Here is a 25,099-nt window from a genome sequence, read left to right as displayed (position 1 = left end):
GGATTTGCTGCTTTTCTGCTCAGTGATACCAGTGAGGGCACGTCCTACAGTCAGTGTAGAATCCAGAGGTGTTTCTACATATCTGAGGTGAAATTTTACTGAGCAGGAATAAAATGGGTTATTACCCCCTGGTTAATTAGCACTTACTGATTTAGAATCTCTCTGTCTCATTGAAGGGGCAGCCAGGTACTGCTGGGCACTTATTTATGCACTGCAAGATACTCACAGGGGTGAGATGGAAGAAGTGCACGTCCAGTCCTTTTTTAGGCTCAACTGAATTTCTTGTGCAGCTGCTGAGTTCAGTGAGATGATCCAGCAAGGAGCAACCTTACGAAAAGAAAAAAAGAAAGCCCTGTCTGGCTCACCATCCATTTGCATGACTGTTAATGACCGTTAGTGAGGAAGAGGTACTGTTGTGTAGATGGGAATGAAGGGATTAATATGGCAGCTTCAATTTAAATTGCTATAAACTGATGTAAACCAGCATGAGATTGCAATTAGGTGAAATAAGCTAAGTGTTTTTATCTGTCCCTACAGGGAAAGTAGCCCATCAAAACCCCAAACAACAGTAAATCTATTTTCTGCTGGTTTAATAAGCTGAATCAGCTCTCTGAAGGATCAGATGAGTTCCAAAGCTGGCATAAGAGCCAGAGCAAGAAAATGCAACTGAAAATGAGGAAAGGAGAGGAGAGCAAGACTTAGCGTCTCCCTACCAGTAAGGTCTTAGATTGACTTACACACTGTGCAAGGCTTTAGTGTCAGCATCAGCTTAAGTCAACATAAATGCAGGCTGTGGTCAGAGGGATTGAGGACACATTCTTTTGATTAGTAATCTGAGTGTGGATAATTTGCAAATTATTAGAAAATAATATAACTTCTTAATTTAAAGTGAAGAGAAAATTTTCACAAAATGCTGAAAATGGATCTAGGAAAAAATATAAAGTAAGACTGCGCCAGAGGCAAGAGTGCCTGGTAAAAGAGAAAAATAGAAACCATAGCTCACTATTGGTGTTTGATAGCTGTTTATCACCAGAAAACCTAAACACATTCCTAAGTATTTATTAAAGATGGTTAATTTTGGGAAGTGCCGATCACAGCTGCAAGCATTTAGTCATGGGCCCAGGGCAAGAACATATTCAAGAATGCTGGCTATTGTAGACATACTTACGTTATCACTGACTCAAAACATTATCTAAAATACTCATAGGACAGCTGACAAATTTTTAGAGCTGTTACTGATTGCTTTGGTGGTGTTAGGCCTTTGAAAACATGCCCCAGTTTTCTTAAGGAGAGTGTGGAAATGAGACCAGTGTGTGCAGCTTCAGGACACAACTTTTCTGTGTGGAAAGATGCCAGAACACACTGGTAGACAATCAGACTGTAAGTTAATACATGCTCAGAGGCAGCCACTGTGGATTTGTTAAAAGCAAATCTTCCTGTGAGTGTCTGCTTTTGTAAACCAGAGAAAAGAAGCAGCTGCAACATATCTTTATTTTGGTAAAGGCTTTTGCATATTCCAGTTTGTGTTAGTCCTTTTCTACTTGTGTAAGTGCACTGACCTCTTGGTCAAGGTACTCCTGAACATAGAAGATTGGTGAGAATGGTAAGAAGTATTGAGGAAAAGAGAGTTGCAGATGCTATGAAGATCAAGATTAGCTTTTTCAGCAGTACTCAGTACGTTAGAGAAATTACTAGAGTCAAAGTGAATAAAAGGAAATTCACACACTCAAGTCCTAAGAACTGAGGAAAAATTTGCAAGTGCAGAATGCAGTGTATTAAAAAAAATGGGCTGGGGGTTAGTGATCTAAGCAAAGTGAGCATAATTTTAACAACACCACCCCCGCAATGCTCTTGCAAAAAAGGGAAATTAATTTCTACGATGCATTAGCGTCAGCAGTGTTTATAAAATGGGAGAATTCCAGTCAGCTGTACTGGGACCTCAGTAGGAGTAGACTGTCCAGTTTTGGGCATCACCATTCAAAAAAGATTTGTTATCCTGGAAAACATCCTGTAGAGAGGAACAGGAATAAAAAGAAAAAAATGACATGAAGAAAAGTTGGAAAACCACTTTAGTCATAGCAATGAATCTGTTTGTATAACGTGTCTCTCTTGTGATTGTAAATGGCTAGGTTGTCTCTTATAAGGCATTATTTCTCTTACTCAGTGTTACAAATCTGATTTTCTGGCAGACAAGCTTTTACTCCAGCAATAATGCTTATCGGCTCACCAGCCCATCTGTTTCTGCTTCTCTCAGTAGACTGGTACTGTTTGGCACCCAAACAAGCATTCAAACGCAGGTGTTCCTGGATATCTGTCCTAGCCAAAAAGCACAAAGTATTACTTGAAATGGACTTAACCTAGTTAGACAACTGCCAGAGGAGTATGGCACTAAATGATCAAGCTGGACACTGGCTGGGATGTCAGCAAACCTTTGAACCTTTTTGTAGAAGAAAATTAATTCTTCTGTTGCCTTCTCTTCTCTGTCTGTTCCTTGGCTTGTTCTTGATGGATGAAAGGTGAGGTGAGAGGAGCCCTTGTAGCTAATCCACCCAAATGCTGGATTTTAAATCTGAAATCTGCCAGAGAATTAAGCAGTGGTTTCCTTCGAGTGTCTGCAAAGCTTCCTTATAAGGGCACAAATGCAGCAAACTGCTTGGGATGCAGCTGCCTGTAGAGCAACTTGCTACATAAATGGAAGGAGGAGTTAGAACACAGCTCCTCTTTTTCTTTTAAAGAGTTTGAAGTTTTGTATGCAGAAACGGGGACTTGCCCTATGTCAGCTTTGTGGGAAAAAACACCAGCCAAAAGAATGAAGTTGAGGGGAACTCTATACCCTTGGGAATTTTCCTGAGTTTTAGGCAAGAAACTACATACACGAAGAACATATATCCTGAAGCGACTATTGATCTTGTTAATTATGTTACTATTCTTGTTGTTAAAAATGTTTCTGCATCCTCTGTGAATGAAAAAAAAAAAAGACTTATAGGCAGTTCCTGCATTTCTGTTTGATAAACTTTTCCTATATTATATTTTAGTCAGATTGTACCTGTTTTGCTAAGGCTTCTGAGAGGACAGGATCCCTGCCAGCGTTGATCTGTCTGGAGTGCTGGTGTACTGTGTCCTGTTCTGGGCTCCCCAGTACAGGAGAAATAAGGAGCTGCTCCAGGGTCTGGCAAAGGGCCATTGAGAGGACTGAGGCCATAAAGGACTGAGGACTCTCTCATGTGAGGAAAGGCTGAGAGAGCTGAGATCAGGAGGGTGCAAAGGAGACAGATGCTTGTGCCAGGAAAAGGGGTGGTGGGTACAGACAGAAACACAGGAAGTTCTGGCTGAACATACGGAAACACTGTGAGGGTGACCAAGCGCTGAACAGGCTGCCCAGAGAGGTTGTGGAGTCTCCAGCCTTGGAGATACTCAAAACCCATCTGCATGTGGCAGCCTGCTCCAGGTGCCCTTGCTGGGCAGCAGGTTGGACCAGATCATCTCCAGGAGTTCCTTGCAACCTCAGTCCTTCTGTGATTCTTTGAATCCCCAGCAGAAAAGAGGCCCGTGAGCAGGGCTTTGAGTGCTGCTTCAAGGAAGGGAAAACATTATAAAGTGTTTTTATCTATACTTAGTATGCATCACATAATTCTGGGAACAGTAGAGTACATGTACTGAAAGTCAGAGGTTTCCTAGCTATGACTAGACTTAGAATAAATGTATTATAAATTGTCTGCCAAAAGCATTTATTGCAATTTCTTTTAAATTTTACTGCAGATGATTTGGGAGGATATTTATCTAGTATTCTTTTGAATTATTTTTGAATTAATTTGTGCTGCTTCATTTTGAATTGCAAAGATGAATAAATATTTTACATGCTAACTAAAAACTAGCAAAAGACTCATCTATCCACTTTTTCTCATCTTATGCTGCCTTTTTATAAATCTGATTTCTGTGTCCAGTTATTGTATTTTATTGATACAATGAAAATAACTTAAGTGGAAAACATAAAAGGGACAAGGCATATCAGTAACAGAATTCCTTCAGCTTTCAACTCTTCCTGCTTGTGTTTCTCATTGCTCTCTGTTCTTTATCTGTTTGTTGAACTGTGGCGATTTAGTGAGTTGTGGTTTCAGTTTCTGTCTGTATTTCCTTGTATCATGTTTCCTGTCATTTTGCTTCACATGGTAGACCCCCCCTTCTCTAATAGACTATTCTAACCTCTTGCAATCCTTGGAAGCAATAATTCACTAAGGAATTGGTGCAGTACAGAGATTTATGCCTCAGTTATCATGTGCAACATTTTACATTTGTTCTTGCAAAAACAGTTTGTGCAAGTATGGCATAAATCTGAGACCCTGAAAGTACTTTCTTTATCAGTTGCTGACAGCCCCAAAGGCCCTTCCTTCCTCAGGTTTTCAGGCCCAGATTAAAGAACCTCCTTCTCTTTGAGCTATAGCAGCTTTTTCTCCCTGTGTGGCAGACTTGTAGATTTTGGTCTGTCTGGCCCTGTTCCCCATCTGTCCATTAAAGCACTGCAGGACAAGAGAGCATGTGCAGTTCACTGATTTGCATCAGTACAGTGCTAGAGCCTCTGTAGCAAGGATTGTAAATCAGTTCCCATTTGTGCATTCTGTCCTGCATTCCATGCAATCCCATCTTCAATGTTGTTGCTTCTTTTACTTCTAGCCATCTCAGTCTCCAGGTGGTTGGACAGGCCGATTGTTGAGACCTGCCTCTTTCCAGGGCTTTGGGTTGACTTGTCAGTTTTCCTGCTTGTCTCTGGAGTGGTGAATTCTTCTCTGTGTATTATAGAAAGTCCTTCTCCAGCTGTTCTGTTCAGCTCTGGCATCTGGACCGGAGCCTATAGCTCTGATTATGGTGAATAACCAAAAGTGCAGCTGAACTGCAGCTGAACAGCAGCTGGGCACTTCTGGTCCTGCTGCTGGCACAGGTTATTCCGTCCTGTGTGTGGTCAGATCTTACCACAGCTGCTGTGAACCCCTAGCGCGACTGTCCATCAGCACTCACTGTCTGGTTTCACTGCTCTAGTTAAGCCATTTTTTATTTCTTTTCTGAGCATGCAGAACAATTCTGAGCAATCTAGAATTTACTCTTTGAGGTGGTCTTGATTGTAATGTACAAGTCTTTGAATACATCCCTTTTATTTAGGAATAAATAGGATATATATTGCTGAATAAAAATGTTTTCCCCTTGCATCATAAATCAAGTGACTGTTGCTGTGGGACCAGAACTGGGGAGATGTTTATTCATTTCTAAAGGCCACTTTAAAGCCTTTACTTATTTCTAATCAGTGAGCCATTGCAAGCTTTTATCTTTTGTTTTCAGCAGTGTGCCTGTTAAAAAGGCAGCCCAGCCAGCTATAGAATGTGTTGTCACTACATTTAATGGTGGAGATGAATGCACACCAAGCCAAGGAAGAGCTGTTTTGTTTTAACACACACACTGGTGACCTTGGGTACAGTCTGACTTCTTCCCAAAGCTCAATAGTGAACTTAAATGGTTGCTGCAGGGTGTAAGCTTAGAAATATCTTTTTTCAGATCTATTCAGGTAGAGCTGGAGGCTCTGTTGTAAGTTTGGCGACATCCCAAACTGTGTCCAGCAAATACCCACAGTGTCACCCTCGCTGACTCCAGGATGCTTCACCCTTGAGAAGTGAGAACAGACTCTGACCCACCTTTTTTGCCATGTAAAAAGTGGTAGAATGAAAGTTAGCATCAATCAAAAGTAGGCTGTGGGGAGAAAACTGTTTTGAGGATTTTTTTTCTGAACACAGCTTTTTTTGTTTTCACTGGTTGATGGGCAGCTGAGTTGATTTTAAAACTACTGCTCTCTACAGGGGTAAGTCTTGTTCTGCCTTTACTTTATTGATTAATTTAATAGAAAATTAAACCCTCATTTTCTTCCACTGCTGTTGCAACTGCTTCAGTAAGCTCAAGGAGCTGACTGTGAAAACTTCTATATTTTCAAACACATCAGATCCCCGAACTTCACTGCACATTCTTAAGTGTTAGTGCTTATACAAGGGACATGAGTGCCTGGTGGGTTTCAAATTTCTGCAAGGGCAGATCAGCAGTCTGGGTTTAGACTGGATTAAAGTGATACAGAATCACAGCCTTAATCCTTGAACGTTGTACATGATGCATAAACATATACCAGCACCTGTGGGGACAGAGCATCATAAGTAAATGAAATTTGCCATTGAATTTATCACCACATTCCCTCCCACTCTCGTTTGTGGCGGGGAAGACGCTGCCAATTTTTCCTTTCCTACTTCCATGCAAAGTAAATAAGGAATCCTGCTGACAAAGAGAGCACATCCAGGAATGGGAAAATGCTTCTGCATGCATCCAGAAGAATCTTTTAAAGGAAATACAGCTGCAGGATCTGTAGTAGTTACTGCTGCAAAGACAGTAAGGTTGGTCTTGGGCTTCTGAATATACATGATGGTCTCTGTATGATAATGGCAACTTTTCCAAATCTGCGTGTGTTCAGACAGGACTGACAAGAAATAAATGTTTCTGTGTCTAGAACAGATAGAGAAAGCAGCTTTAGGTTGTCTTCAGATATCCTTCTTGTGAAGGGGATGCTGAGTAAAATGACAAGAAGCCTTTCCTCTAAGTCACAACAGCTCTGATATGTTCAGGTCACCTGAAGAGCCTTCTGCTTCTACAAAAACAGGAGAAGTATCAGAGCCTCTACCAGAGCTTTGTTTCTTTTCTATTTGCAGTTAGTAATTAATGTTATTGAGAGATGTGAGAGAACAGTCAGTAATGAGAGCAGCATTTGGGAACTGGTAACTGAGTCTGACTCACAGGATTTGTCATAGTGCACAACACTACAAGGTGTAGTGAGGTATTGCATACAGGCAGGAGGATTATGGGTGTAAATAACCCAAATGTCTACTGAGCTTTACATTGTCTTACAGAGTAATTGATCAGACATGCACTGTTTCCTTGCCAAAATGTAACATAAGTTATTCAACCAAATGGGAGTGTTGGTGGAATTCCTGCACAAAGGACTGTGTTCCTTGTGATGGGTGGTTTTCTTGGCATCCGTTTAAGAGGCTGAAGCAGGTCTGTTATTTTTTCTACAAAGTCCAGCATTTGATATTGGCAATCCGGTTTATTATAAAACAGTACATAGTGTCCCTGAAGAACCTTTCAGCACAACGATCTTCCAGTGGGAAGAGGTGTTACTGTATTTTGTGGTTGTTCGGTTGGTTAGAGTTTTTTTTTATTTCAAAGGATGATGGAGCAAGTGCAGCATACTATATGTTGGGTATAGAGAAATCTTATGGCCCTTTACACTGTCATAAATGTTAATCATGCCATGTGATAAGGCTATTACAAATAGAGTTGCTGGATCCTTGCAGATAAAAGCATGTGAAAGATGTATTTTATTGCTGTAATTTAGTTTGCAAGAGTTAGATCAGAGCCACTTCCTACAGACTCATTTGGATGCTTTAGTGTGAAATCCACTCAGGTGGAAAGGTCTTACATCTACAGATCTTTGACTTATTTGGTGAATTAATGGCAGAGTTAGCTGGGAGGAAAACAGGATATGAGAGCTGCCCTCAAATCTGCAGTTAATTACCTTCACGTTTCTGTGTCCAGTGCCTGTCTCCCAGACAACTCTAGCGGAGTCTAGTCTAGAGTTGGAAACAGTATCCTTCTTTCAGCTGCTGAAGGGTATGGCAGAACTTCAGTATAAATAGATTGACAAGATAGTGAATTCTGTCAGCAAGAAGTGACAGGTGTACTTTGTGTTGATATTGCATGTTATAAAGAGACAAATCTAATATTAGATAAAGTATAGAAGCAAATCTTGGCGGTTAAAATAAGCAGGGATTGTCAGCTCCTGAATTTCGAAGTGTTGTCCACAACGATCAAGTTTTGCCGATAATGAGTGCTTAATTTTGTTGAAGACTAGAACACCATTTCAGTATTCTAGATTTTAAAAAAGAAGGTAGCCCTTAGGTGGATATTTGACTTGAAAGGTTTGCTTTCTTTTAAATGCTTTTAAGCTGCTTTTTCTGTTGTATTTAGAAGCATCTTTGTAGCTGTTATTTACAATGGAGAAATCAGTTGCTAGCGAGGGAAATGGCTATTGCATCTTGAATTACACAGTATTTATGAAATGTCAGGGTGAGCTGTGGTGAGCAGCTGAAATGTGCTTAGATCAGTGGATATCCAGTTTCCGGTATGGCACAAAATATTGCTGTGCAGGGAGAAGACATCAGTTTCCTACGATGCAGAAAAAATGTGTTTCTGTGTTTCATTTCATGTGTTCTTTGTGGCACACCATAATAATGAGAAAATAGATGCCTGTAGATTATTTTCTCATAGCTTTTGAGTTTATTTACACACAGGAATCTGAAGTAGTTGAGTGTGGGGCTGGCTGTGGGGCTGCTGCATCTAAAGCTGGAAAATGAAGGGGTTGCTGAGGCATTGCTTTCTGTATTACTGCTTTCTTTATGTTCTGCTGTCACAACATGGTAATCTCTATATCTAATCATTAGTATGCCTAGTGAGCAGGCAGGATTTTTTGTTAAAAGGAAAAGAAGTCGCAAAATACAGCTTTTTAATATATACAAGTAGTACATGTGACCTACTGAGAGATCAGAATACACTCTGTTAATACATAGGACACGACAAAGGAACCACTTTCTGCCCTAAGCAGTTTATGATTTAGGTGTAAGGCTAAGCTTCCACATATGATAAGAATTGCATTTTATAGTACATGCCTTGGTTCAGGCCTTCTGTGCACATGCCTAGGCAGTGCCTAAACGTTACATACACATAGTGTGAAACACTGCTCAGTTACACACCTCAGGGAACACATGGCTGTTGGTAGCAGTTATGCTGGATACTGCATCAAAGCCCTCTTCTTTTCAAAAAGATGGGAATTTGGTGGGCTCATACTTGTGCACTGAAAACAACAATTAGAGCTGCAAAACAAATTTGTATCTGATTACTGTCTGAATGGAATTGGTTATTTAAAATTGGTTATTGGCTGTTTGTTTCTGCTTGTTTACAGGTTGCACGGCCGATACCATGAAATGGCACCAAACGTTGTGCCCATGGACTATACAAAGGACCCAGATGTTAAACTACCTATGCAGCTTATAATAAACATGCCTGAGCTAAAGGTATCACTTCTGACTGCTTACAAACGGTATATTAACTTCTGTAGCTCGTCTGCCAGACTTTTTGCCAAGATTGATATCCAGATGCACTCTGGCATGCTGAGGTCTTCCCCTTCCTGCTACTGTTCAAGGGCAAAACCAAACCCAGAAACTGGAAAATATTTAGGTGAATGTCTTTCTTGCAGAGATAGTTGGGGTAGATGTTAAAGGAAATGAATAGGAAACAGAATTAAATTTAGCTATCGTTGCCCTTTGTGTATATCCCCCATAGAAGCCACGTCCCCCCCAGGGATCTCTGTGTGAAGAACTGGTTAGAAATCCGAAGTTCTTATCTCAGTGTGTTCATAGGAAATTTGCTAGCAGCATGCAGAATATTGCTGATAAAAAGTAAAGGTTTTCCCCTTTTTTCTCAGCTACCTAAGCACAATTAATATTATTTTTCTTAATTATCAGGAGTTTTCATTTTCATGGAGACATTACATGATAGGAAGTGGAGAAACAGTCCATGTAACTGCAAATGAGAGAAGCAGTAGGTATAAAGCAATCAGTGCAAAAAAAATTGAGACAATATTTGTTTTTATTCTCAATTCAACAATTTAATATGGTTTTAACAGGACAAATGTGGATTTTTAGCATTTATTTTTTAAACACTTCATTGAATTGTGTTTTGTCACAGTCTATTTTTTATGTATGCTAATCAATTGATAGCTATAAATTACTATTATGTGGAAACAACTCTGTGTTCAATCTGATAGCTGCGTGAAGAATTATTAAGCTTTTTAAGAACAATGCGATGAAAACCTTGCAATTGATACAAGGTCACATAATTTTAATGATCTAGAAATTCTTCCTTAGTGTTGTATTTTTTTTTCAAATATCTGATATTTTACAAGCAGAAACAGTGCTTTAGAAATTCAGTTGTGGAGGACGCTAAGTCAACATGAAATGAAAAACATTTAAATTAGATTTCAAGTTGAAGTTCACGGAACTCCTTGTTCCTTTAATACCACACTTGTTGTGTGTTTGATTTTGGGACAACATAATTCATTGAACAAGAAGCACATTTTGTTGATTTATGTTTGTTAAAAAGTGCTTGACCAGCATTTCATATAAATGGAAACATTAAACACATACAAGCATTTAATTCAATAGAAAACCTTGGAAAAGTTTTATCCTTCAGTTATTCTTCAGACTCTGATTCAGCAGATGCCTATGGACAGCTTATGTTTCTGAAGAAGCTGAGAAATAATTTAGAATTCTTTTTCACAGTAAGCACGGGCTTCTTCAGCAAAATATGTTTATGCTTTTTCTAATGGCATTGGTATTCCTTAGGGTTTACATTATCATCTATGGGATCTTGATAGCACAATATGAAATCCTTTGGCACAGTTCTTTGATTCCTCGGAGTTTAACTGCCAGATGGCAGAGATTTGCTTTGTGACAAATCAAGGCTAAGCTTAGAAAAGGAAGTGAGAAATTATGATCATACAGAGTCTTTCTGGCTTCAGTGATACAGGACTGAACACTTAAGGAACAGTTCATTCTATGAGAACTTTAGAGATGGAAGGTCTGGTACTTAAGCTGATGTACAAACCAGAAATTTTATACAGGATCATATTTAGATTGAGATACAGGAGCATATCTTGCTAGCTTAGCAAATTTAGGTGGTAATGATAGACTTCCTAAGAGACTTCCATACATGAAGTGGATCATAATCTATCTTCTCGCACCACAAGTCTATGAGCCTTTCTGACACTGCTTTAGAAGATGTCTCCAGGGTAATGGAACTTGACTTTATGAAAATAACAGGACAAATTTAGTGTTGAATTTTATACAGATCCTCTCTCAGGTCTCATAAGCCTGTAGAAGAACCTTAGAAATATTGGTGTCAAACCACTCAATTTATTTCAGGAATTCTAGGAGCTCACAGAGAAAAGGGCTTTCAATAGCTACTGAGCTTGTTTTCAGTAAAATCACAGTAAGAGGAGACTAGGTCTTATTCCGTAACTCTTTCAAAGCATTGACACTAAAAGATACTAAAATGCCTGGGATCTTTGTTATAAACTGGGGTCCATCTTGGTCATGAAGCATCTTGTGTGCACCTGTGCAGATGGGGGTGAGGGGGAAGAGTTTATTTTTTTTTTTATATGAGCTACGTACTAACTCCAGCTCATATACCAAGAAAAAGAAAATATTTAACCTTTGCAACTTGACCAGACTGCCTAAAAAATCATTATGGTGTTTCGTTTCTTCGGTAAATTTTCATCAAGGTGAAGACAAAGCCAACATTTACATCTTAAAATAGAAATAAATGACCTGAATGTCTATTGAATTCTAATAAAATTAGTGCTAATTTCAATGCACCTGGTTTTTTTCATATACACATTACATTTCTAGTTACTGGCAATGTTGAGCTCAATACCACTGCAGGTTCTGACAAACGGATAGAATCAATAATGCACTTTTCTAAATTAGATTCTGCTACAATAAAGAAAGGTCTTTACCTCATGCATTAATGTTTTGAGCCAGGTTTTTTGTGTTTCAAGGAAAAAAAATGCTGATGGTCATTCACTTTAATTGGTAATGAATTATTCACTAACTCCTGATTCTTAGAACTTGAAAGTCGGGACAAGAAATAAATAAGTAAAGAAGGGAAAGGTACTTTAAGTTGATTAGGTCTACCATTACACTGAAGTTAACAGAGCTACTTTAGTCCATCAGTTTCATTGCAGTCTCTGTTCTCTAATTTGGACAATCTTGGTTACACAGGCACCAGTCTAATAAATTAACTTTGGGGCATCTGGACACCTGTGAGATTGCAGTAATTAATATTGCAAAACTGTAGCCATGATATTGGCTGTTCAGTGTGGGATCAGTGAGAAAGCAAAAGTGATATTTTTTTCAAATTAAAACTGATTTCAGTCACATTATGCCTGTCATTTCCACAGAGCTGCAGGTGGCAATATAACCTGGTGCCAGAGACCCCTGTGACTGGTAGCAGTGGGTGGATGTCCATACCCACATCTCAAATTGTCTGCCTCTTCCCCCAGAGTGTGGGCTGTCTGTGGGTATTGCAGCGCTGAGCAATCCTTCTCTCAGGAGTTGGGCAGCAAAGGGCTCCTGGAGGGGAACCATTTTTGTTTCACTCCCTTTACAGTCTGTTGCTTTCTGGGTTTTGGCTCACACAGGAACTTCATTGATCCTCGCAGGCCTTGTCATTAGCTGGGGAGTGAGGGAGGTAGTTCATAAATCCACTGCTGAAATGCGATGGGTAGCAGGCACAGGAATCAGACAGGAGACGGGAAGGACACAAAGGGAACAGTGACTCCATTGCACATTTCAGAACTAATGTTAGCACCCTATTTTTAGTAAGGTTAAACATGAATGCATGCAAGTTGCTTCAAAATAAAACTACTTCCTACAGTGTTAATAGGATGAGGTTTTAGAAGTGATTTCAGTGAGTCTTCAGGTTCAAAGCTTTCCATGTAATGGGAAATGACACCTGAGAGAGCAGGGTGCTATTCTTCCCAAGCCCCAGCCCTACTCTGGCCAATCTTTGCCTCTAGCTCATCTGAACATCCTTGGCTGCATTCTGTTAGCTATTTCTAGTTATGATGGGATGTTTTACTCCCTTCAGACCACTCTCCTTGCTTCTCTGAAGTCCCTTTTTACCCAAGCATCTCAACTGTGTGTGCTCCAGGTGTCATAAGTGAGGGCTGTTTTCTCTCTGTCAAACCCCAGACCTGCACCTCCCTGAGAATCTGCAGCATTGTCTGTGCAGTTCCCTGACACAGTTAGGAATCAGTTCTTGTCACAATGCCTTATCGTCCCATGACGTACTGTTAAGTTCTGTAATATTCAAGCAATTCTGTACACAGCCAGAATCGTTCATTATTTGGCTGTTTTGACTTCAGTAAAGAGTCACTGCTGAGCTTGTGCTTCTGTCTTCTGACAGAACGAAATGGTCTTTGCTCTTAAGACATTAACATATCAATTTAGCTCTATCTTAGCCTTAGTTTCTGCAGGAGTTTCTTAAACAGTACCCTGCAGGCACTGCAGAGAAGTTTGATGACGTTAATATAATCACAGACACATAAAACCCAAGTTATTGATTTTGAGGAAGAAGAAAATTAAGAAAAAAACCCTGCAAAGAAACTTGCTTTTATCTGCTCCAGGAACAATTTGCTATTGGATTTATTATACTTCCCTTCTAAAGCACCAGTCTTTCCTATGGAGCTTTGGTAATGAACAATTTAGCCATTTTTATATTAATGTTTGTCTAATAGCAGTTAATGTTCTGGGGTTTTTTTAATAACTCCTGAAATTTGAGAAAGGTTAGCTTTTTACTGTTGCTGAAAAAGTCCTGATTAAAGCATCCAAAAGGATTCAGACTTTCAGTAGTCTGCAAAACAGACTGCTTTGTGCTTTGAGATATGTTCTCTAAAGTCAGTGGGGACTTACATTCAAATACAAAAGAGAGTATCATCATTGTGTTTCTGTGGATATGAGAATTAAGTAGAATTTTGTAATGACTCTCCATATCTCCAACCTAATTATTTTGGCCTATCTTCAAACTTCACTTGAAACCTTTTATTTCCAAAATGCAGTCAGCTTGTGGGAATAGGACTGGATGCTTGAAATTATTTCCTGAAGCTACAAAACAGATAAGGCAAAAGGCCACTGAAGTGCTTTCCTAGAGTCTGGGATGGAAACTAGAGGACAGGGGAATATAACAGGTGATTTAGCTGCAATCTCAGGAATAAACTCTCTAATAGTTTGTTAGAAAACAAATGGTTGTGTTTTCTTGTAAGGTGTTATAAGTCTATATGTTGGAATAGATGCTGTGTGAGATTTAAAAATGCACAGAAACACAACTATCTGAGTAAAAGAAGTATTCCTTACAAAGATGGATGGCACAACATCAATCTGCAAAACAGCAGAGTTGTTTTTCAGTTATAGCAATTTATTATTGCAACCCTAGGGTATATCACCGTGTCTCACAGCCGTAGGAGGAGGAGAGAAGATCCAGCAGGCAGGAATTGTGCAGCAAGATTGATTTATTTAATTATTTTACAAACTCTTTTATAGACTTTTTTCTTCATAGTCTAATTGGACAAAGGATCAGCCACCCCTTGGGGTGATTGGCTAAAATCCTAAAACATCCATTGTCAAAATATTTTTCTACTGTACCATAAACAAGAATTTTCAAGGCTGCAGGTGTTTGGTTGTTTACATACTCTGCTACCTCTTCTGTGAGAGAGAAAAGTCTCTCACGGGCTTAGAAAATAGCAAGAAAATCCTTGCTAGCAGCATTTTTGTATCTACAGCAATTCTTTATTGTTTCTGTCTCCTCTCTCATTTTTATCATGAAAGTACAGTAAAAGATTTCTAAGACAAGTGTAAGTTTCTAGTTTTAAAAGGATTCTTTTTTCAACAATTAGTGCTTTTCCCAAGCAATCTAGGAAAGAACAATATCATTTTCTCCTTTGCTCCCTTCCCCCATGGCTCTTCCTTTAAATATGATGGAACCCTAATCTGTGCTCTTTAGAGTAGAGGTAATGAAATTACAGAAAGGATGTGAAAAGTATCTGTGAAGGTAAGCTAATACTTTCCATTGTGTAAGCCACAGATATACTGCCTGAAGACACATAATATGAGAAAGTTAAAGGAAAGAAATCAATATGAGGAAAGATTTTATTTTTCATTTTGGTTTTAGAGATCCATTTGGCAAAGAGTTACTTAAGAAGTATGCTTAGGTCCATTTAATTCATTCTTAATTTTCATCTGTATTTTCAAGATCTCTGACATGCCAAATAAATAACTCATCTTTTGCAACTGCAATATGCTTATTGAGTCAGTGAGATCCTGCCTTTCTAATGCACAAAGTCCTGGGCTTGATATTCACTGCTGATAGGGATATTTGCATCTGTGTGCACCTGGTTGGTTACCCAATGCTGCCTCTAAGATGTCAGTTTACTGCTGTTACCATGCCACCTCCTTCTGATCGGGTTTGTTCCAAAGAAAGCTATACAGCATTTTAGAAATGAAAAATAAATTTCTAACATGTTTTGATGTCCATTCTGATATTTGGCATTCTCAAATATTAAACATATAACACACCATTTCTGTGTGCTTTTAGGAAGAAAATGGGCCTTTTCATATATTTCAACCCAAATGAATCTTACTTTGGCTTATTTTTAAACTGGCAGTTTGAAACAATAGAACCAATTGTTCTTGTCTGCATGTCTCTGTGTGTGTATCTCACAAACAGGTACACGTGTATCCTACAAACAGGTAAATGTATATTCCACAAACATTTCCAGGCACATTTCCAGGCATTTAAGTGAGATACTTTAACCAGAGCAGTACCCACAGATGCACACCTGCTGTACCTACACATCATTCACGAGACATGAGTGATCACTGCATATCCTTTTACAGTGAGGTTCTCTCAGCCATCTGCCTGGTTCTGGGGTGTTGTTTTTCATTCTGAGGCTCTGGAGAGATGTGCCCCTGCTGGTTTTTGAGGCAGCTGTCTTTTTATTTTCAGGAACCCCTCTTTTCTATTCTATTTTTGTTTTATCTGGCCTGGTTTTGTCTTCATCTGAACAGTGAACTTATTAATCTCCTGTCCTTTGAAATCTGTACGCCTGTTCCCTATCATGGAATTTCTTCAGTCATCAAACCCTGCAGGAGAATTTGTATTTAGTATTGACTACTTTAATGGGCTGTCATTTGAGCCTACGGTTCTGTGGTCCCTACTTCACCTGTCCATTAAAACAGTCTTGTTCCTGGCCATTATTTTTTCAGTCTCCACAGTTATGCCAAAAATGTATTCTATAGATGCTTTTGTTCTATGTGTGAATTATCAAGAAAGAATTCAAGTAAACTGAAAAATAACATTTTCTGGTCATTTGTCTCTCAAATACAGCTGGTTTTTGAAATTTCACTTAAAATAATTGGATGGTTTATGAATACCTGTTGGGTAATTAAATTTACAGGAAAAAAAAAGAAATTAAATGGATATATGATTGAACTTCTGAGCTTTCACAGTACTTCTCATTTTAAAGCCAAACAAAATGCTGTATGCATATTAAAAATAGTGAACTTGATATGCACCACAACAGCTGCTTATATTTATGGATCAATATGTTAATCAGTGTCTTGGCTTCAGATAAGATCTGTAGCACAGCTTTGATGAGATGCTGCTCACAGCCCAAGTGATGTTTGTGTTCTGTTCCTATTCAACTGAATTGAATTGATTTTCAGAGTTTTATAGATACAGTTACAAATTAGTGTTAGGCTTTTTACATAGCTGTGAGAAGGATGTTGGGTTTTTACTATAAAAACATTTGGTTTGGCTTTCGGCGTAATAAAGCAGCTTTTCTTATGCTTGCTTGTGTGTTTGTTGTTTTAGAATATTGTTGTATTCTAGGGTGCTAGAAATGATCTCAGGATCATCTCCTGTGGAGATTAAATTTCATTTAAATCTCTGGGATTTTTAATAGTCCAACCACAGGTTTGGACATTGACGTGTACCAGAGAAAATAAAAGGCCAGAAGTGCTACTATGCAGTAGCAAGGACTGCTGAAACTTCCTGCCAAAGCATACAAATGTAAATTTTTTGATGCATTTTTGGGAAAAAAAAAGAAAAAGTTGTCTTCAAAGAGCCAACCATGCAATTAAATATTCATTATCAGGAAGTCTGCAGGTTTTTTTATCTTCCAAATACCCATCTATATATGTCTTTCACAGGAGAATCCCTTCAAAGAAAGGATTGTGGAGTCTTTCTCAGAAGATGGAGAGGGGAGCCTGAGCTTCAATGACTTTGTGGATATGTTCTCCGTGCTCAGTGAAATGGCTCCCCGAGAGCTTAAAGCAATCTATGCCTTTAAGATCTATGGTACTGTATGGGGGTGCTCTGGTGTGCTTTTTGTGCTTTTTGTGTTTGGAGTAAAACAAGTAGGACTCTTGGTGATCTTTGGTTCTTCTGTTGTTTAGATTTTAACACAGATAACTTCATTTGTAAAGCAGACTTGGAAAAAACCCTCAATAAGCTGACCCGGGAAGAGCTGACAGCAGAGGAAATCACTCTGGTTTGCGAGAAAGTGATAGAAGAAGCTGACATGGATGGTGATGGGAAATTAGGATTTGCAGATTTTGAAAACATGATTTCCAAGGCACCGGACTTTCTCAGGTATTATTTTAAGAAAAAGGGAGTCTCTTGCATACTTCCAGGTATTTTTCTAGGATATCACTGTGCAGTCTAATACAAGAAGTGTCAGACATAAGTATTTTACTAGAGATCTGACTAGGGGATGACGTCTTACCTAACTCAGTTTACTTTTATAGGGCATATTCCAGTTCTCTCCTAATTTAAGACTAAGAATTCAATGACTTTTAGTTATCACCTTCCCTGCCCCTCCATCCCTGTTGCTGTGGTTCAGGAAAATATTTTGATCTGTTATCAGCTCAAATTCGTTTTTTTCTTAAGCCCATAGCAAGGATCCCAGCTGTCTGCATAGGAATGTGTGTAAATATTGTATACATGTTACAAATATACATGGAAACACATTGATCTGTTTGATCTGAGAGAGTGAGAGCGATTTTTGAAGAACTTTAAAGTGTCCTGCAGAACACAGAATAGTATTTCTTTCATGAATGAAGTTTCTGAGAAAAGACGTTAAAGGGTTTGACAACAAAGCCAGGAGCCCATGATTCCTGTGAACCTTGAGAAACATCAGCTTCTGGAAAGGAGACGCTCAAAGTTAATGTGAAAGTCTTTTATACATTTCAGGTGTTCCTTGACTAATCAAGTGTATCAATGGAAACCCTTTTAGAACAAGATACACATCATCATTATGGTGAGGCTCAGCTCAGTAGGTATTCTAGTATTTTGTTTACAGATATTTCCAGCTAAGAAAACATTTCCTTTATACTGCTATTTGTGTAGAAGCTGCTGGGGTCAGGTAGGGTTTCCTTTAATCAATCAAAAGGCTCTGCTGCACCTACAAATCCAGTAGAGAACAGTGATCAAATGTGAAGAATTGAAGGCAGATCTGAAGATTCAGCAGAAGCTGCAATTTCAGAAGTTTCCTGTGCCATGACTGACTTTACTGCTGTGTTGTAGAGGCTTGCAAACTGCTGACTGAGAATTCCAAGCTGAGGATGCTATGCAGTCCAGTCATTTCCTGAGAAAGTTGCAGAGAGGAATGTTTGCCAGTGGAATGACTGTCACAAGTTTTCTTCTTTTCCAGTTTTGTGATGTTTTGAGAAGATGAGGAAATGAGTGAAAATCACTGAGTGTTTTCCCACTGATTTAGCCACTGATCTGGGTATTCATCAGGGCAACATGATGAGTAAAAAGTGGGATGAACTGAGATGTGAAGTACTATAGATTAGGTAAGAGAAAAGTGGAAAGTACCAACGAAATCAAAGGATGAGGCTGCCAAGGGTTGGAAGACTGAGCATCCAGTTGCTCAGTTTAAACACACATACTTGGATCCATGCTTGTGACAAGAAACCTCCTTCATGTCTGAGATGGCAATGTGCATGTTTAAGGCAGATGTTTTGCATCCCTGGCTTCAAGAGAAATCTTCTCCCTCTTTTCAGGTTCAGGAGTTTAGCTGGGTCATGGAATTCATCTCTGAAGTCCTCAGGCCTAAGAGCTCCTAATGACATAAAAAAGGGTCTCCTTCCACCTCCTAACCAAAATACTGGTTTAGAGCCTCTGACCAGGCAGCTTCTATATAACAGCAGCTTCTATGGGGATAACAGTACAAAGAAAACCATTTCTTAGCTGGAAATATATGTAAAGAAAATATTAGAATCTCTGAAGAATCTGATGCTTCTCATGGTTCAGCAACATGTGTCTTTGAAGCTATATTGGAAAATGAGAGTGTAATGAAAAAAAGTCTCAGAGTTGAGAAGAGAACGTGTAGGTTCTCTAGTTTGGTTTCTGTTTTAAACAGTTAACAGCTGCAGGAAAAGAAAGTGACAGGATCATGAGACTACTTTTATCCAAACCGATCTATATGGAAGATTTGATACCTCTGCCTTACTGTGGTTTACTGTTCATTTTGCCTGTAAAGGTATTTTATTTTTTTAGGACATTGTTAGTCCTATTTTTCCTGTATGCAGTGCATCACAGACTGACATATTTGTTAGTACTGAACTTCATGTTCTGAGGAACTTATTCTAATTTTTAAAATACTGTGTAAATGTTGCACTCTAAAGAAAGAGAGTGATTTGACTTTTGGAATGGATTCATAGAAGTTTATTGCTGCAATAGGTACACCAAAGTCTGACTGGGACTGAACCTAAACAAGCACTCTGTGGCAATAGCCAGTGCCTGCCAGCATGTGACAGACTTTGTGACATGGGACAAGAGTGCAATTCCTGTAGCTGATCTCTCACTACAAAAAACCCAGTTCCTGTTCATGAAGTTCAATTGTGCCATAACAGTCTCGGACACGTTACCTATTCAGTTACTGAAACAATGCTTTCTTATATCTTTGTGAATTAATCTCCAGCTCTATTCCTGGTCTCTCATGTTCTTCTCTTCTGAGTCTTCAGCTGTAATGGTTGTCTTAAGTGATAGTCTAGGGCTGTGTGCAGCCAAAGGGCAGGCAGGGCTGTGCAGCTTCACTGCGTAATCTAATACAGAGCATGCAAAGCACAGGAAGTGTCTTAATAGCAGACCTGTCACCAACCCTATATGTCAGTGGTAAACTGAACTAGCTTCTTACTATTGCAAAAATATATAAAAACATGTTTTCACCTACAATAAATTGTCCACTTGAAATCTTAAGCAGACATGTGGAAGAAATACCAACCCAGCAGTGTCCAGAAACAGTCACAATTTCATTTGTTTTTGCATATCTCCACTTTTTGTGCTCAGCTGAATGCACTCCAGAATTTAAATTCAAGGAAGCACAGGAGTCTAATGATTTACACTTCCAGCCGCTTAGCAGCTGTTAAAATAGAACACCTAGGAACCAAAGCAATAGCCACATTGAAAATGATTGCCAGTAAGCAATTGGAGATGCTGAGTAATTGCAGTTTGCAGGGATTTTGCTGTGAAGCCTTGGACAGTCAATATTTCTGAACATCTGATCCCAGAATACCCTCCTGTCAGCTGGTATGTGAGCCCTTTGAAAATGCTGAATAACTTACAAGGCCCTGGATGATTTTTTTCTGTAGTAAAGGATTTCTTACTCTGTTTTTTTCCTTTTCTCCCCACCAAAGCCACCTCTTCATATTGTAAAAGGAGGAAATGTAGGATTACAGGCAGTTAAGTTTTATCCCTGGCTCTGCCATTGCTTGAGCAGGTGATCTGTACAAAGCCATAGAACGCTTTGTTCTCTCTCCTCCCTTACATAGGACCGGTGCTCACCCAGCTTGTGACAAACAGTGAGAGCTTTCATCCAGCTGTAAATAATCATCATCATCATTAACATGAGATTGGAAGTTGCTGAGGAGGAATACCTTCTTTACTCTGTGGAAAACCTTTGAAGGCCAGATTCTTATAGCAATGTGTACTCAGGTTTAAAGCACTTTTTTTTACACACATTGGGGTTCTTTTAAGCTGTCAAATTATCATGCCTACTTAACATACACAGCAGGCGTTAAGTTTGGCACCATGATCCAGACTTTGACCTGGTATGAGCTGAAATTCATCCACTCTACATTGACTGATTTTTCTTATCTCATCGCTCCTTTCTCAAACCTTTACTTAATGACCCTGTGTAGGTTTAATCTCCTACAGACATCCTTTGCCAGTTTTGTGCTGCTGTCAGGCAAATGAAGATGCAGTAAAGTCTGTTGCTTGATTTGCACTGCTGTCGTTGAGGAATTTTTTCCAGACTAGAAGAAAACACTGTTAATCATTAACCAGGGAAGATCTATGCAGCTGGCTGTTATCCCAGGAGCTGGACTAAGCTGTAAATGATAATGACAGTTACTAGTTCAGAAAATTTGATCCCAGTAGTTTTATTTCACTCAAAATTGTTATCATTAAGAAGCTGCTTGTAGTTTAATGGAAGCACTGGCAGTTTGAGCTGGCATTAGCTGAGTGTTCTGTTCTACAAGACTGGTTACGTTTTGCACAGGAAATTGTTTTATAAATCATCCAAGTTTCAGCTTATTTGAATGCCTGAGGGTGAAGCATGCTGTAACAGTATGTAATGGGGTTTGAGAGGAATATGGCATCAGTAATACCTGGGAGCTGCCAGAACTAGACAGGGAAACAACACATTAAACAAGATGATGGCATTGGAAATGCAGCATTTCGGAAACCTTTGTGGGCCTTGGCCCATACACCAGTTCATGTTGTGACTCCAATCCTACCAAATGCTGAAGTAAAGGAAGGTCCCTTATAGGGAATGTGCATCTCATGAGACTGTCCCAACATACAGATTAATTAGTTCTTAAGGACTAATAGTAGAACTGGCGACTAACTGGCAAGAGATGCTTAGCAATGAAACCGTGGAAGGAAATAATTTTTGTCAGTATTTTTCACAGAGTATTTCAGCTGCTTCTTAGTAAAAAGCTGAATCTTCAAAGGCCAAAGTGACACTCTGATAAAAAAATAGAATTTTTTAATCTGAACAGCTTGCTGTTCAGATTAGACACTATGAATAAAGGAGAAATATTTTTCTATCTGTACGGTTGTACACTAAAAGTTTCAACGGAAATTTTGGCTATTCAAAATAGAAATAGATTTCCAGTTAGGTGGATTTTGATGGATTTTTTTGAGGAGTCATGCCTCAAATATTTTCACATGCAATGTTATGGATTTTTAGCTCCTAGATATTACCTGTATGGGTGTTATTTTTTTAAGAGCTTGTATTAATATAGTCCCTAAACATTTCTTGAATTGTGAACAAGATATTTATAATTATTTTATTTAAAAAACCTTAGTGCTAGTAAACTATTTGCATCACTATCTGCTTTCTCTCACAGTACTTAGGCTGGTGTGCCAGGCTGCTATACAGCATATCTTTTACTGTCACCCAGATTGAATAAATTCCTGGAGACAAAGGTCCCTATGGTGAATATGAAATTTTATCTCCTCCAAATACACACCACAAGTGTCCTTTAGTGAATTTCTGATTCAAATCTAATAGCTGTAATTAAGTTAGAGTATTCTTTTGGTAAAACAAAATCCAAAAAGTGTGCATCCAGAACCCTTCAGCCTCTCGAATGTTCCAAAAAGGTTTTCTTTCAGAGTAGGCAACAAGATTGCAGAATTTACATACAAAAATACATAATAGTCTCTTCTCATTTTAGTCACTCAGGAAAGAAACTTACAGTTGATACTGTCATGACAGAGAACAGAGCTTGCTGCCTATAGGCAGTGAGGTTTCAGCACACCCTCTTTAAATTGTCTCTCCCTGTCCTTCTGAGATGCTCAGGAACTCTTCTGAAGACTTGTGGCAGATGTAAGACATTCTGCTTGCCTGTATCACAGAGCAAATAGAGGATAACAATCAGGATCTCTTTGTCCCAACAAGAGAAAAAACTTTACCTGCCTAATTTGTCTTGTTTAGAACCCAAGAGCTGTGCCATAGCAAAAGTACCATTGGGAAACATTTAGCTCTACTTGACATCCAATAAATTGGGCAATTTACACCTGATTTAATCCGGTATTGAGCTTGGCCCCTGAGCTAAAATTTTCAGAAGATGAAATTTTCTTGCATGAAATTTAAATCTTCTCAAAGTGTGAAAGAAGAAAGTAAAATTTTTTTACACAACACCTTCCTTTGTGTACTTAAAGGAAAATGTTGTGCATAGTGACAGATGTGTTTGTATGTCTTAATATTTTTCTTTCTTTTGCAGTACTTTCCACATAAGAATCTGAAGATGTTTCTGCCAGTCCAGCCTTTCTGAATCTCAGGCACTCCAGGGCCTTTGGTCCTCTAATGAGGGCTTCTTAGAACTTAGCAGAAAGTACTGAAATAATTCTGGTCCGCAAAGAGACAGAAGCATCATGTGATCTAATGGATATTTGGAACAGTCACATTTTTATCTTCACTGCTGGCCAAGCACTCTGGCAAAGATGGTTGGTTGTTGGATTGTGGTTTTTCTCCCCCCCCCCCCCCTTTTTTTTACAGTCAGAATCAGAATATTATTAAAGGTATTTCCACGTAGTTTTTATATTTATGAATATTTAATACTGCTCTTAAAAGTGCAAAAAAAACCCAAAAAAAGCTTGAGAGAAAGACTAGCTTTGGTGTGTTTTCCAAGAGTATTTGAAAGAAAGCATGGGCCTTAAATAATGAGATGCCTCTATCACTGTGTCATACAGCTGGGGATCTTGCATGGAAAATATCTGAGGTGAAAGAACTGCAGTCAAGATCAAGCTCCTGGTGTTGAAGACAACCACAGCCCAGGTTTGCCTTTCAGCCACCGAAATGGCAACTGCTGGGTTTGGTGCTTACCTTCAACCAATATTTTATGGATTGTTGTGTCCTTATAAAACTTGAAATATTTGCCTTTTGTATATGATAACTGCATATGTGATTCATTTCTTCCCAAGATAAATGTTTAAATTGTGTCCTTATTCTCCAAGGGGCTCCTGCATTTTACCATTCTATGGGCTGATAATGTTGAATGGAGGAACACAGTCATCTGTAACTCATGAAGAAGTTGAAGAAGCACAGAACTACTATTAAGGACATGAAAAGACATTTTCTTTCTAAACAAGCTATGCAATCTCTCCCATAAAATGCATGAATGCAGTTCTATGTTTCTCTTTTCCCTCCAGCTGGAAATCAGCTAGATCATTTTGTTTTTTTTTTACTTCCAGTATTGTTTAGGTACTGGGGCCTGAAGACAATCATATGTGTATTAATTACTGTTCTAACAGTCAACAGAAGGGCTCTGTCACTTACATGGCTTCTGTATCAAAGTCATCACAATTAAAACTTTTGAAGCATTCTGTTGTGCTTTGAGAATTTTTAGGCCGACCACAAACTAATTTCCTTTCTGATCATTTTTCCAATTACTATAAAGTTAAATCTTTCAAAGGATGAAATGTGTTATACAGGAAGTTGTTAAAGTAGAGAACCTAACCCTTTTATTATTTCTGTAGGGATGGAGATGCTTATCTACCTTGGAAACTCTTCTGTGTGGTGAGCTTGCAGGGCAGTTTGCTGTTCAGATTACACACTATGAATAAAGAAGAAATATTTCTCTAGCTCTATGATTGTACAGTAAAAGTTTCAATGGAAGTTTTGGATATTCAAGGTATACAGCACAGTGAAAATGACACTTGCATGTTAGTAATAACATTTATTTTTAATATATATCTTGGACCAATCATGTTCAGTGATGTTTATGGCATTTTAATGCTTCCTCCTACTGATTTCTGTTTGGATAAAGGAATTAAAAACTGAATTCCCTCACCCAAGTTAAAATTAACAGAAATCAATTCTACTATTAATTTCTGATTGAGTAAAAAGAGATTCAAGCCTCTTTTTCATTTTGAGCAGATTGTTAGATATATTGGCTGATTCAAACTATCTGCAGGACATTGGTATTAAGGGAGATTATGTTAAAATAACTTCCTATTAATTGAAGTATCAACCTAATTTTTATTAAATTTATTTCAAGAGAGACATTTAATCCTGGAAGTAGTGTGAGGTGTGTAGGAGGATGCAATTAAGATATATTGTAAAATACCAAGTTGCAAGATTCTGGATCAGATTATCCAGACAAAAAGGATCTGGTGCTGATGACATAGGTCAGTTCCTTTTGACATCGACCTTCTTTTGTGTTTTAAGATTGTTATTAGTTAAAATTCCTGTTTTCCTGGCACTGTGTGTCATTCCTTGGTTGCATCATACTCTCCTCTAAAAGGAAGAGTTGCCTTGGAATGTGCTCACTGTGTTGTTTTCCTGTGTCCTCCCTGACCTAAATGTCACAAAGCAGTTAAGAGACACTTG

At 38.6% G+C, this 25,099-nt stretch overlaps 1 protein-coding gene across 11 annotated transcripts in view; it reads left to right on the top strand.

Moving 5' to 3' along the window:
* The window catches only part of CIB2 (calcium and integrin binding family member 2), a 40,915-nt gene extending 16,822 nt beyond the window's left edge, over positions 1-24,093 (top strand). For 10 of the 11 annotated variants that reach the window (XM_010412362.3, XM_010412363.3, XM_019293557.2 and 7 more), the window contains 4 exons: positions 9,044-9,155; positions 16,908-17,055; positions 17,154-17,349; positions 22,992-24,093. In XM_010412362.3, coding sequence (XP_010410664.1) covers positions 9,066-9,155; positions 16,908-17,055; positions 17,154-17,349; positions 22,992-23,013 — 456 coding nt within the window. In that variant the 5' untranslated portion in view covers positions 9,044-9,065 and the 3' untranslated portion in view covers positions 23,014-24,093. The remainder of the gene's footprint in view (positions 1-9,043; positions 9,156-16,907; positions 17,056-17,153; positions 17,350-22,991) is intronic. The other variant, XM_019293562.3, reaches the window with a different exon arrangement.
* Positions 24,094-25,099: the final 1,006 nt, after the last annotated feature.

This window comes from Corvus cornix, chromosome 10, assembly GCF_000738735.6.
Source record: "Corvus cornix cornix isolate S_Up_H32 chromosome 10, ASM73873v5, whole genome shotgun sequence".
Lineage (NCBI taxonomy): Eukaryota > Metazoa > Chordata > Aves > Passeriformes > Corvidae > Corvus > Corvus cornix.
Note: the sequence above shows the minus strand (reverse complement) of the source record. Positions and strands in the feature narration are given on the sequence as shown.